This window comes from Staurois parvus, unplaced genomic scaffold, assembly GCF_062004578.1.
Source record: "Staurois parvus isolate SC_StPar_1 unplaced genomic scaffold, SC_StPar_1.0 ptg001652l, whole genome shotgun sequence".
In the NCBI taxonomy this organism is placed as follows: Eukaryota; Metazoa; Chordata; class Amphibia; order Anura; family Ranidae; genus Staurois; species Staurois parvus.
Genome location: NW_028319448.1, coordinates 1,180 through 14,682, shown reverse-complemented (window position 1 = coordinate 14,682; position 13,503 = coordinate 1,180). Strand labels below are relative to the sequence as shown.

Below are 13,503 nucleotides of genomic sequence, written 5' to 3'. Positions count from 1 at the left end.
GAGAGAGGAAGAGGAGGGCGAGAGAGGAAGAGGAGGGGAGAGGGCGAGAGAGGAAGAGGAGGGGAGAGGGCGAGAGAGGAAGAGGAGGGGAGAGGGCGAGAGAGGAAGAGGAGGGGAGAGGGCGAGAGAGGAAGAGAGAGGGCGAGAGAGGAAGAGAGAGGGCGAGAGAGGAAGAGGAAGAGAGAGGGCGAGAGAGGAAGAGGAAGGGAGAGGGCGAGAGAGGAAGAGGAAGGGAGAGGGCGAGAGAGGAAGAGGAAGGGAGAGGGCGAGAGAGGAAGAGGAAGGGAGAGGGCGAGAGAGGAAGAGGAAGGGAGAGGGCGAGAGAGGAAGAGGAAGGGAGAGGGCGAGAGAGGAAGAGGAGGGGAGAGGGCGAGAGAGGAAGAGGAGGGGAGAGGGCGAGAGAGGAAGAGGAGGGGAGAGGGCGAGAGAGGAAGAGGAGGGGAGAGGGCGAGAGAGGAAGAGGAAGGGAGAGAGAGGAAGAGGAGGGGAGAGGGCGAGAGAGGAAGAGGAGGGGAGAGGGCGAGAGAGGAAGAGGAGGGGAGAGGGCGAGAGAGGAACAGGGGGAGAGGAGTTTAGGAGAGGGGAGAGAGGAACAGGGGGAGAGGAGTTTAGGAGAGGGGAGGGAGGAGTGGGGGAGAGAAGAGAAAGAAGAGGGAAGGAGAAAAGGGGTAGGAGAGATATAAAAGGGAGGGAGAGAGAGAGGGAAGAGAGTTCTGGGTCCCAATCTTACCCTGATCTGGATGGGGGAGGGGGAGGTGGGTCCCAATCTTACCCTGATCTGGATGGGGGAGGGGGAGGTGGGTCCCAATCTTACCCTGATCTGGATGGGGGAAGGGGAGGTGGGTCCCAATCTTACCCTGATCTGGATGGGGGAAGGGGAGGTGGGTCCCAATCTTACCCTGATCTGGATCCAGGCCAAAGAAGGAGTTTTTGCGGCCAAAGCGGATGCTGAAGGAGCGGCCCACAGAGGTGCTGGTTTTGGGGTAAGACACTTCCATGAGGTTGATGTGGTAGTTGGTGGGACAGAAGTCCATACTGTGCAGCAGGTGAGTGTCGCTGGTGGCTTGTTTAAACGACGGACTCACTTTCATCTTCAACTCGTCTGCAAACTAAGAGGGAGCATAATCCATCAGATCTACGAGTCCCGGGCCACCACCTCATTTCTGTTTTCAGAACCCCGAGTGTACCTTACTGCAATGTTACTTCGAAGCCGCGCACAATCTGACCTCTACCTTTCCATATCTGAGAAGTCTAGCCACGCGCTAAGACAACCAATCTCAACTGCAGCTCCATGGAACACTTGGGCTCTACTGGGGTTGCCAGGGGTTCCTTGAGTAACAAGCAGCAGTGAATTAATCTCACACCTACAATAACCACCTTCTCTACTGATCACCAATAAAAGGGGGCACTTCTCCACTAACTACTAATGTAGGGGGCACTTATTCATAGAAGGCTGGCAGGGGGGCACTTCTCTAATGACTACCTATGTAGGGGGTCACTTCCCTACTGACCACCAATGTAAAGGGGCACTTCTCCACTGACCACCAATGTAAGGGGGCACTTCTCTAATGTCTACCTACGTAGGGGCGGCACTTCTCTGCTGACCACCAATGTAAGGGGGCACTTCTCCACTGACCACCAATGTAAGGGGGCACTTCTCCACTGACCACCAATGTAAGGGGGCACTTCTCTAATATCTACCTACGTAGGGGCGGCACTTCTCTGCTGACCACCAATGTAAGGGGGCACTTCTCCACTGACCACCAATGTAAGGGGGCACTTCTCCACTGACCACCAATGTAAGGGGGCACTTCTCCACTGACCACCAATGTAAGGGGGCACTTCTCCACTGACCACCAATGTAAGGAGGCACTTCTCCACTGACCACCAATGTAAGGGGGCACTTCTCTAATGTCAACCTACGTAGGGGCGGCACTTCTCTGCTGACCACCAATGTAAGGGGGCACTCCTCTAATGTCTACCTATGTAAGGGGGCACTTCTCTAATGTCTACCTATGTAAGGGGGCACTTCTCTAATGTCTACCTATGTAAGGACGCACTCCTCTAATGTCTACCTATGTAAGGGGGCACTTCTCCACTGACAACCAATGTAAGGGGGTACTTCTCTAATGTCTAGAGGAAAGTGTCCCCCCCTTCTACGGAGAAGTGCCCCCTACATTGGTAGCCAGTGAAAAATTACGCCTTTACATTGGTGATCGACCAATGTAAATGGGCACTTCTCCACTGACTAATAATGTAGGGGACACTTCTCCATAGAAGGGGGGGCACTTTTCTAATGACTACCTATGAAGGGGGGCATTTCCCTACTGACCACTAATGTAAGAGGACACGTCTCCCTTCTGCTCCACGGGAGGTTTCTGTCCTCCCTGAGCTACCTGAACATGCTGAACATACCTTTGTTGTATAGAGCAGGGGTGTAACAATTGACCATCCCAGGTTGTCACATACAATAGTTCTTCAATGTTATTCTTTGATGTAACCCTTCCTTCAATGTATTGATCATGCGCATGTTTCATGAGCTATAGGTATGATCATGTTAGAAGGGTCCCCCGAGTCTTGGAAATGATTTCAAGTTTCCATTTAGTACAAGAAGTCTGAGAAAGGCCGGTGTGGTGGCCATGCAGCTGAAGTAGACAGATACAGGTTGATGGAGGAAGTCCCCACACTGGCTGATAGCGCCCCCAATGCCTATGTGATCACAGACTATACACACATGAAGGTTTATAAAAACATCCGAATGTTATACCAACCCACAAAGTGAGCCTATGGAGGTTACATGTGAAGGATCGGTGACACAGGGGAGTGATATGGAGATACAGGAGGACACTGAAGGTGGACGGGTTGGATGTTCTACACAGAAGATTGACAGATGGAGTGATGCGGCACCATTACCTCCTCATAGCTGGAGATCCTCCGGCTGATGTTGTCCAGCTTGGTGTCACAGATATGGCGGAATTCATACTGCGGCATCGTCATCACCGACTTGCTCATAGCGAGGAGCCGCATGCAGTTCTTCACAAACTGATTGTCATCCGCGATAAACGCCTGCAGGATCTGAGGAGTACAGACACCGGGTCACATACATGAAGAGAGATGACACATCTAACATCAAAGACATGAGGAGTCGGGAGCCCCGATATCTGTAGAACAGACAATCACGGAGAGAGGCCCATCGGATCGGATCATCAGATACGCGCTGAAACCATCATGACTGAACTTGCAACTTTGTATCAATAAAATATACAGAAATCTGCTCCAGTGACGGGGAATGTAAAATGTTATGGAAATCGCGTTTGGAAGGTTTTGAAAATTTGTTGTATTTATAATGGAAAAGTAATAAAAAAAAAAGAATAGTAGTAATAAACTAACAACATAAAATCCTTCTAAAACTGGCATTGGAGGAGGGGCATGATAACCAGCAACTGCCACCGTAACCACCGGCATGGATTACAGCAAAAGTGGAGCGTCCACGTCGGTGGCCACTGCGGCAGGCAGGTAAGTACAAGGAACTCGGGGATGGACATCAAACAGACACGGTCACTTTTTCTGGGTCTCTTTAATACACTCTAACTCCATTATTCTCCAAAATAAATGTAACGCCCCCCCACCGACCCAACCCTGCCCCCCTCCCCCCACCGACCCAACTCCGCCCCCCTCCGACCCAGCCCCGCCCAGATCCAACCCTGCCCCCCCACCGACTTAGCCCCGCCCAGACCCAACCCCGCCCCCTCCCCCACCAACCCAACTCCGCCCCCCCACGACCCAGCCCCGCCCAGACCCAACCCTGCCCCTCTCAATGTGCCTCCAGCATCCCTAGCAGAGAGTAATCTAGAGATGGCTGACCAGTAGACACGGGGTAACAGTCACATGATGCTCACCGAGCCATGGAAGATACCACGGGTCACCCAAAACCCCCATCACTGAGGTGAACCACAGCGCCGCCCTGCAGGTTGCGTTTCTCCAGGCAGCCCAGGCTGTACACACGGCTGACATCAGCATTCTTACCTTGGCTGTGATTCCAAACAGCCCCCGAGGCTCCACAATCTTCTCCAAGACGTAACACTTGATCCCGGCTGTGTTCACATACTCATACACCACCCCGTGTTCCAGCTGGATGTTCTCCACCGTCAGATTAATGAGGGGCCCGTCCTCACCAACCGGGGAGGAGATATTACAGGTCAGACCTACAGAGAGAACACAGGAGAGAATATCAACCACGGGGACCCTGCCGAGCCCCCCAAATCAATACAAAGGGGGATTCAGGAGGTAGAATAGTCTGCATCTTCATATATCGGTCAGGAGGGGGATGGGACGGAGCGATGTTCTGCAGATCTATAGAGGGGTCAGTGATGGGATAATCTGCAGAATATATCAATATGGATCTGTCAGGAGGGGGAGAGGAGGGAGCGATGTTCTGCAGATCTGTAGAGAGGTCAGTGGTGTGATCATCTGCAGAATATACCACTATGGATCTGTCAAGAGGGGGAGGGGGCAGTGCAATGGTCTGCAGACTTGTAATATGACACCGCTGGGTTCTCCATGGTCAGGGAAGACGTCATGGCGCAGCATGCTATTTATACACCAGGTGGAGGAGCGGTGCAGTGAGCGGGATGAGGGTTTCGGAGAATCGTTAATAATAGATGGTTTCCTGTCATGGGACGCTGTCAGTGGAGACAGAACGCCATTAACCCCTTCACTGCAGGAATCTACTGCACATGCCCAGTATGTTCCAGACTGTATCCCATGATCTAACAGAGGGGACGCGTGGCTCCAGAACAGCCGCCACGGTCTATGTGAGCGATACAGACTCAGGAGACGCGTGGCTCCAGCACATCCACCACGGTCTATGTGAGCGATACAGACTCAGGAGACGCGTGGCTCCAGCACATCCACCACGGTCTATGTGAGCGATACAGACTCAGGAGACGCGTGGCTCCAGCACATCCACCACGGTCTATGTGAGCGATACAGACTCAGGAGACGCGTGGCTCCAGCACATCCACCACGGTCTATGTGAGCGATACAGACTCAGGAGACGCGTGGCTCCAGAACAGCCGCCACGGTCTATCCGAGCGATACAGACTCAGGAGACGCGTGGCTCCAGCACATCCACCACGGTCTATGTGAGCGACACGGACTGAGGGGATGCGTGGCTCCAGTACAGCCGCCACGGTCTATGTGAGCGATACAGACTCAGGAGACGCGTGGCTCCAGCACATCCACCACGGTCTATGTGAGCGATACAGACTCAGGAGACGCGTGGCTCCAGCACATCCACCACGGTCTATGTGAGTGACACGGACTGAGGGGATGCGTGGCTCCAGTACAGCCGCCACGGTCAATGTGAGCGACACAGACTGAGGGGACGTGTGGCTCCAGTACAGCCGCCACGGTCTATGTGAGCGATACAGACTCAGGAGATGCGTGGCTCCAGCACATCCACCACGGTCTATGTGAGCGACACGGACTGAGGGGATGCGTGGCTCCAGTACAGCCGCCACGGTCAATGTGAGCGACACAGACTGAGGAGACGCGTGGCTCCAGCACAGCCACCACGGTCTATGTGAGCGACACAGACTGAGGGGATGCGTGGCTCCAGTACAGCCACCACGGTCTATGTGAGTGATACGGACTGAGGGGATGCGTGGCTCCAGTACAGCCACCACGGTCAATGTGAGCGACACGGACTGAGGGGACGTGTGGCTCCAGTACAGCCGCCACGGTCTATGTGAGCGACACAGACTGAGGAGACGCGTGTCTCCAGCACAGCCACCACGGTCTATGTGAGCGACACAGACTGAGGGGATGCGTGGCTCCAGTACAGCCACCACGGTCTATGTGAGTGATACGGACTGAGGGGACGTGTGGCTCCAGTACAGCCGCCACGGTCTATGTGAGTGATACGGACTGAGGGGACGTGTGGCTCCAGTACAGCCGCCACGGTCTATGTGAGTGATACGGACTGAGGGGACGTGTGGCTCCAGTACAGCCGCCACGGTCTATGTGAGTGATACGGACTGAGGGGACGCGTGGCTCCAGTGCAGCCGCCACGGTCTATGTGAGTGATACAGACTGAGGGGACGCGTGGCTCCAGCACAGCTCCTGGTCCGGAAAATTTAAAGGAGAGCTCTTCCTCAATGGTTGTCTGTCCTTCCCCAGCCCGGTACCTGTCTGCCTGTCATGGGGTCCTCTGTCCTCGCACACTCCGCCATTCATACAGTCCTCCGATGTACAGCGCTGCTCCTGGTCTTCCTCGGCATCCTCATGGGTGCGATAAATCCACTGATAGAGGCCCTGCAATTACAGCAGATTCACGGCTCAGCGGCACTCCCCCTGGGTGTGCTGGGACTTGTAGTCCCCCAACCCCCCTCCCCCATACTCACTAGAGGATTTTGAGGGTCCTTGCGGTAAGCGGCAAAGTGCTCGAGGACCTCAACATGGCCGTCATGCATGACGTTGTTCCCGTTGACTTTCAGGACGCACTGTCCAGGGTTGAGGCCGACTGCTGCCGCCTGGGAGCCTGCAGACAACAACAACAAACAACGTGTTACTGCTGAACCCCGAATATACCAAGGACTTCAGGGGGGCCCCGGGCCCTGAATATGGGAAAGGAGAAGCCTCAGATCAGGTTCAAACTCCTTACTGCTCACGTGCACATCTGTCCCTGGCGTGTTACTCCTCGCGTGCACATCTGTCCCTAGCGTGTTACTCCTCGCGTTCACGTCTGTCCCTGGCGTGTTACTCCTCACATGCACATCTGTCCCTGGAGTGTTACTCCTCGCGTTCGCGTCTGTCCCTGGCGTGTTACTCCTCGCGTTCGCGTCTGTCCTTGGAGTGTTACTCCTCGCATTCGCGTCTGTCCCTGGAGTGTTACTCCTCGCGTTCGCGTCTGTCCTTGGAGTGTTACTCCTCGCGTTCGCGTCTGTCCCTGGAGTGTTACTCCTCGCGTGCGCGTCTGTCCCTGGAGTGTTACTCCTCGCGTGCGCGTCTGTCCCTGGAGTGTTACTCCTCGCGTTCACATCTGTCCCTGGCGTGTTACTCCTCGCGTTCACATCTGTCCCTGGAGTGTTACTCCTCGCGTTCGCGTCTGTCCCTGGAGTGTTACTCCTCGCGTTCACGTCTGTCCCTGGAGTGTTACTCCTCGCGTTCGCGTCTGTCCCTGGAGTGTTACTCCTCGCGTGCGCGTCTGTCCCTGGAGTGTTACTCCTCGCGTGCGCGTCTGTCCCTGGAGTGTTACTCCTCGCGTGCGCGTCTGTCCCTGGAGTGTTACTCCTCGCGTGCGCGTCTGTCCCTGGGGTGTTACTCCTCGCGTTCGCGTCTGTCCCTGGGGTGTTACTCCTCGCGTGCGCGTCTGTCCCTGGGGTGTTACTCCTCGCGTGCGCGTCTGTCCCTGGGGTGTTACTCCTCGCGTTCGCGTCTGTCCCTGGGGTGTTACTCCTCGCGTTCGCGTCTGTCCCTGGGGTGTTACTCCTCGCGTTCGCGTCTGTCCCTGGGGTGTTACTCCTCGCGTTCGCGTCTGTCCCTGGGGTGTTACTCCTCGCGTGCGCGTCTGTCCCTGGGGTGTTACTCCTCGCGTGCGCGTCTGTCCCTGGGGTGTTACTCCTCGCGTGCGCGTCTGTCCCTGGGGTGTTACTCCTCGCGTGCGCGTCTGTCCCTGGGGTGTTACTCCTCGCGTGCGCATCTGTCCCTGGCGTGTTACTCCTCGCGTGCGCATCTGTCCCTGGCGTGTTACTCCTCGCGTGCCCATCTGTCCCTGGCGTGTTACTCCTCGCGTGCCCATCTGTCCCTGGCGTGTTACTCCTCGCGTGCCCATCTGTCCCTGGGGTGTTACTCCTCGCGTGCACATCTGTCCCTGGCGTGTTACTCCTCGCGTGCACATCTGTCCCTGGCGTGTTACTCCTCGCGTGCACATCTGTCCCTGGCGTGTTACTCCTCGCGTGCACATCTGTCCCTGGCGTGTTACTCCACGCGTGCACATCTGTCCCTGGAGTGTTACTCCTCGCGTGCACATCTGTCCCTGGAATGTTACTCCTCGCGTGCACATCTGTCCCTGGAGTGTTACTCCTCGCGTGCACATCTGTCCCTGGCGTGTTACTCCTCGCGTGCACATCTGTCCCTGGGGTGTTACTCCTCGCGTGCACATCTGTCCCTGGGGTGTTACTCCTCGCGTGCACATCTGTCCCTGGCGTGTTACTCCTCGCGTGCACATCTGTCCCTGGCGTGTTACTCCTCGCGTGCACATCTGTCCCTGGCGTGTTACTCCTCGCGTGCACATCTGTCCCTGGCGTGTTACTCCTCGCGTGCACATCTGTCCCTGGCGTGTTACTCCTCGCGTGCACATCTGTCCCTGGCGTGTTACTCCTCGCGTGCACATCTGTCCCTGGCGTGTTACTCCTCGCGTGCACATCTGTCCCTGGCGTGTTACTCCTCGCGTGCACATCTGTCCCTGGCGTGTTACTCCTCGCGTGCACATCTGTCCCTGGCGTGTTACTCCACGCGTGCACATCTGTCCCTGGAGTGTTACTCCTCGCGTGCACATCTGTCCCTGGAATGTTACTCCTCGCGTGCACATCTGTCCCTGGAGTGTTACTCCTCGCGTGCACATCTGTCCCTGGGGTGTTACTCCTCGCGTGCACATCTGTCCCTGGTATGTTACTCCTCGCGTGCACATCTGTCCCTGGGGTGTTACTCCTCGCGTGCACATCTGTCCCTGGGGTGTTACTCCTCGCGTGCACATCTGTCCCTGGGGTGTTACTCCTCGCGTGCACATCTGTCCCTGGAGTGTTACTCCTCACGTGCACATCTGTCCCTGGAATGTTACTCCTCACGTGCACATCTGTCCCTGGCATGTTACTCCTCGCAGTGATTTATCGTGCGATGCCACATTCCCACATTAGAGGACCCCCCAGACCCCCAGACACGTGGGCCGGAACGCCGTACAGTAGCGTGTTTGTTTTCCTATTGTGAAGTCGGCGCTCATCGTTTACTACACGTAACATTGGCTGCAAGGCCTTCACATTCCAGGACATGAGCCGTTCCATCATCCTCTCATGGCGGCATTGGGCCCAAAGGTCTCATGTGGATTCTTAGCAGCCAATCAGGAGGCAGCGTTGTGCGTTGATCTGACTGGTGTCCGTTTGGTGAGGAAAGTCTTCTCTGTGTTTGTTTTCAAAGCTTTAATAAATGAACCCCGGCCATAAATCTGTGTCTGGGGGGCGATAAAACCGTCTGCTGCGTCCAACAGCAACACGCCAGATGTTGGAATGTGGACTGTCCGGGTGATACAGACACATGTGGGGGCTTAATACTTTGCATGTGATGATGGCACATTCATCTGATCTGGGGGGAGGGGGCTATGGGGGGGCATTACCACAATGTCTGGTGGAAGGGCCTGGGAAGTAATATGGAAGACACAGCCAGGTGACTACCATTGTCCTTGGAAAGGCTCTTGAAGTATCTACTGACCACAGCAGCAAATGTACAAACGTAGCCAGATGCCGGCAGTGAGCTATAGTCTACACGAGTATACCGGGGGTCTCCACACTACAACCCCCTACAAGATCTTATCCGGACCATTGCTGGCAGATATTGAGGCATCAGGTCAGCAGGAGCTGCCTATGGTCCCTGCTTCTCCCGCCGGTGTCCTACCAACCAATGATGAGCTTGCCCCATCATTTACAGGAGGATAGAACTTCCTCTATCCAGACCTCCTGCTATGGCCATGCTGTAAGCCATACAAGGAGAAGGAGGACACTAATGGGGACACTGATGCAAAGGTGGACTCTGATGAAGACCCAAATGTAAAGGCAGACTCTGATGGAGACACTGATATAAGGGGGGAATCTGATGGGAACCTTGATGTAAGACTGGACCTCTGATGGGGACACTGATATAAGGGGGGACTCTGATGGGAACCTTGATGTAAGACTGGACCTCTGATGGGGACACTGATATAAGGCTGGGACTCTGATGGGAACCTTGATGTAAGACTGGACCTCTGATGGGGACACTGATATAAGGGGGGACTCTGATGGGAACCTTGATGTAAGGCTGGGCCTCTGATGGGGACACTGATGTAAGGGGGGACTCTGATGGGAACCCTGATGTAAGGCTGGACCTCTGATGGGGACACTGATATAAAGCTGGGCCTCTGATGGGGACACTGATATAAGGCTGGGACTCTGATGGGAACCTTGATGTAAGTCGGGGCTGTGGGGGGTACCCCGATATAAGGCTGGACCTCTGATGGGGACACTGATATAAGGCTGGGCCTCTGATGGGGACACTGATGTAAGGCGGGACTCTGATGGGAACCTTGATGTAAGTGAGGGCTGTGGTGGGTACCCCGATATAAGGTTGGACCTCTGATGGGGACACTGATATAAGGGGGGACTCTGATGGGAACCTTGATGTAAGACTGGACCTCTGATGGGGACACTGATATAAGGGGGGACTCTGATGGGAACCTTGATGTAAGACTGGACCTCTGATGGGGACACTGATATAAGGGGGGACTCTGATGGGAACCTTGATGTAAGTGAGGGCTGTGGTGGGTACCCCGATATAAGGTTGGACCTCTGATGGGGACACTGATATAAGGGGGGACTCTGATGGGAACCTTGATGCAAGGCTGGGCCTCTGATGGGGACACTGATATAAGGGGGGACTCTGATGGGAACCTTGATGCAAGGCTGGGCCTCTGATGGGGACACTGATATAAGGGGGGACTCTGATGGGAACCTTGATGCAAGGCTGGGCCTCTGATGGGTAACCTGATGTAAATGGGGGCTTTGGTGGGTACCCTAATGTAAGGCTGGACCTCCGATGAGGACCTTGATTTATGGGGGGCTCTCTTGGGGAGCCTAATGTAGGAACGGAGGGGGGGTCTGATAGGGACCCCGATGTAAGGGGGGACTCAGATGGGGACCGTGATATGAGGAGTGACTCTGATGGGGACCCTGATGTAAGACTGGACCTCTGATGAGGACCCTGTTGTAAGGGGGGACTGTCTTGGGCGGCATACTGTAGGAAAGGGGGGGTGGGAGTCTGATGGGAGCCCTGATGTAAGCAGGGACTCTAATGGGGGCCCTGATGTAAGGAGGGCTTTGGTGGGTACCCTGAAGTAAGGCCGGACCTCTGATGTAAGGGGGGACTCTATTGTGGAACCTAAAGTAGAAAAAGGAAGGGGGGGACTCTGATGGGGACACTGATTTGAGGCTGGACCTAATGTAAGGGGGGACTCTTCCGAGGAGCCTGATGTAGAAAGGGGGAAGGGGGGGAACCTGATGGGGACACCGATATAAAGAGTGACACTGATGGGGACACTGATTTGAGGCTGGACCTCTGATGAAAACCCTAATGTAAGGGGGGACTCTTCTGGGGAGCCTGATGTAGAAAGGGGGGAGGGGGGAGTCTGATGGGGACCCTGATGTAAGGAGGGACTCAGTAATTCATAAAACACATTTTTTGGCCTGTGAAAATAAAGTATACCATGTGACCCTCATACTGCACAGTTTGGAGACCCCCACCGGTCTGTATAAATAGTTTATTGCCAACTGGAACTGGATCTTCCTGGCAACAAGGCAACCCTCTCACTGAGCACGTCTCTTTTTCTTGGCCGAGGTTCCCCTAAACCTGAAAGAACCTTTTCATATCAGAAGCTGCAGAGAGGAAATTTCCTGAGGTGATATAATCTGTGTTTGGCCTACTCACCTCGTCCCACCGCGTGGACATATGGCGGGGTAGAGCCACGGATCTGGAAACACAGAGCCTGTGGCGAGTCCGGGACCTTCACAATCCTGAAGATATGAAATGATTACATCGGTCATTATTTCATTCTTCTACAGGAGATAGAACACAATACGGCACCAAATCCTCCTCATTCCCACCACTGGTGGTCTATAGCAGGAACCACCAAGACTGGGGCTCCTGATTAATGTGTCTGGAGGGACTGGATGTCCAGATTGGACTTCTCTTGGTTTTATTTCTCTATTACAGACACACAGGTTACAAAACCACATCAGGACAGTAACCTTGGGGCTGCCCATCGTCATCTACATATCACATGATAGGCTACAACATACTAATCAGTTCGGTTCTCTCATATGTCCTCCTGTCTGCTTTGTCCGATTCTAGAACCTCAAAACCTTCTTCTGGAATACAATGCCCTCCAACCACACTAATGATAATCCGTGGCAGAAGAAGTCGCTGGATCCACCGTTACTCTTATATATTACATGTGTAGGCAGGTGCATTCTATTTTCTCCACCACAGGTGGCGCTCAACCGCAGTGGCACTGCAGAGGGGGATGTCAAGAGGAACATACTCATCTATGGTTTCCTGGGTCACTGGGGAAGGGATCCCGTTGCATGCTGGCGTCCCATGTGACTCTGGCAGCCATCTTGGGTCAGCAGAGTCTATTTAAAACCCTGGCTTGGCAAGAATTTTGCAAGTGGATAGTGTAGGGACAGGTCACCAGTCTGTCAGGGAAAGGTTCCAGATGAGTAGTGACATGATAGAGACATGCCATCCTCCCTGGAATCCTCCCATTTGGGCATAGACCGGCCAGGCCGCATTTCACCTTCTGAGACAGATGCTGTCGGCACATTGGAGACCCGCTCTGCGACACATTCCCATTAAGAACTGAGTATTCCCAGTCGGGTGCTTCCCCGCTGGGCTCTTTGTATGGTTGAACCAGACTCTGTGTAATCACTGTTGCTGCACCGTACTCCACCCACATATGTCCTCCTGTCTGCTTTGTATGATTCTAGCATCTCAGAAGCTTCTTCCAGAACACCATGCCCTCCACCCACAATAGTAATAATCTATGCCATTGGATCCACCCTTACTCTTTCGATTTGATGGCCACCAGGATCCGGATTGGCCGCCTTGAGCAGAACGACTGATTTAGGAGGACCTCCACCTCGGAGAAGGGTCGGAGGAACACCAGATCTTCATTGATGGAGTAAATCTTCCGTCCAACTTGCAAGCCGGCCATCTAGAGAGAGCGAGAGGAAGAACGTCACTTAGACATCACACTCTGATCCTATCTGGGTAATGTGTAAATACAAATCAGAATGTTTTCAGTCACTTTCTGGGTTCTGAGCCGGACGTAATTGGTAAAGTGGCTCTAGGGAATATTCTGGAGGGGGGGGCACCAGAATTCCCGACCTTCCATATGAGTGCGCAGCAAAGCAGAATCGTCCATTAGCAGCAAACGCTGAATTATTTATTGATAAAACCTCGTACAGCTCTAATCTCACCAGCAACTTACAGCCCTCCATGAAGGCCAGAAATCAGCCGATAATTTATCGTGACAACGCGTTCCTGTTTAATATTTTATCTCCCAATAGACGAGGGCTGATAGAGATCCGTCATTACTAAATACTGAGTCTATAAAGGATGGGGGGGGGGGGTGAAAGAGATAGCAAGGAGTAGGAAAGAAGGTAAGGTAGTAGAGGAAACGGAGAAAAGGAAGAAATA

The 13,503-nt window shown here is 54.1% G+C and overlaps 1 protein-coding gene across 1 annotated transcript in view; it reads right to left on the bottom strand.

Annotated features, from left to right (window-relative positions):
* LOC149434852 (phosphatidylinositol 3,4,5-trisphosphate-dependent Rac exchanger 1 protein-like) overlaps positions 1–13,036 on the bottom strand; it is a 45,483-nt gene extending 32,447 nt beyond the window's left edge. Inside the window, exons 1-7 of the mRNA XM_089663308.1 lie at positions 12,870–13,036; positions 11,734–11,819; positions 6,405–6,541; positions 6,189–6,315; positions 4,027–4,205; positions 2,914–3,075; positions 899–1,109 (exon numbers count right to left, since the gene is read on the bottom strand). Of these exons, the coding sequence (XP_089519434.1) occupies positions 899–1,109; positions 2,914–3,075; positions 4,027–4,205; positions 6,189–6,315; positions 6,405–6,541; positions 11,734–11,819; positions 12,870–13,018 (1,051 nt within the window). The 5' untranslated portion in view covers positions 13,019–13,036. The remainder of the gene's footprint in view (positions 1–898; positions 1,110–2,913; positions 3,076–4,026; positions 4,206–6,188; positions 6,316–6,404; positions 6,542–11,733; positions 11,820–12,869) is intronic.
* Between the last annotated feature and the right edge of the window lie 467 nt (positions 13,037–13,503).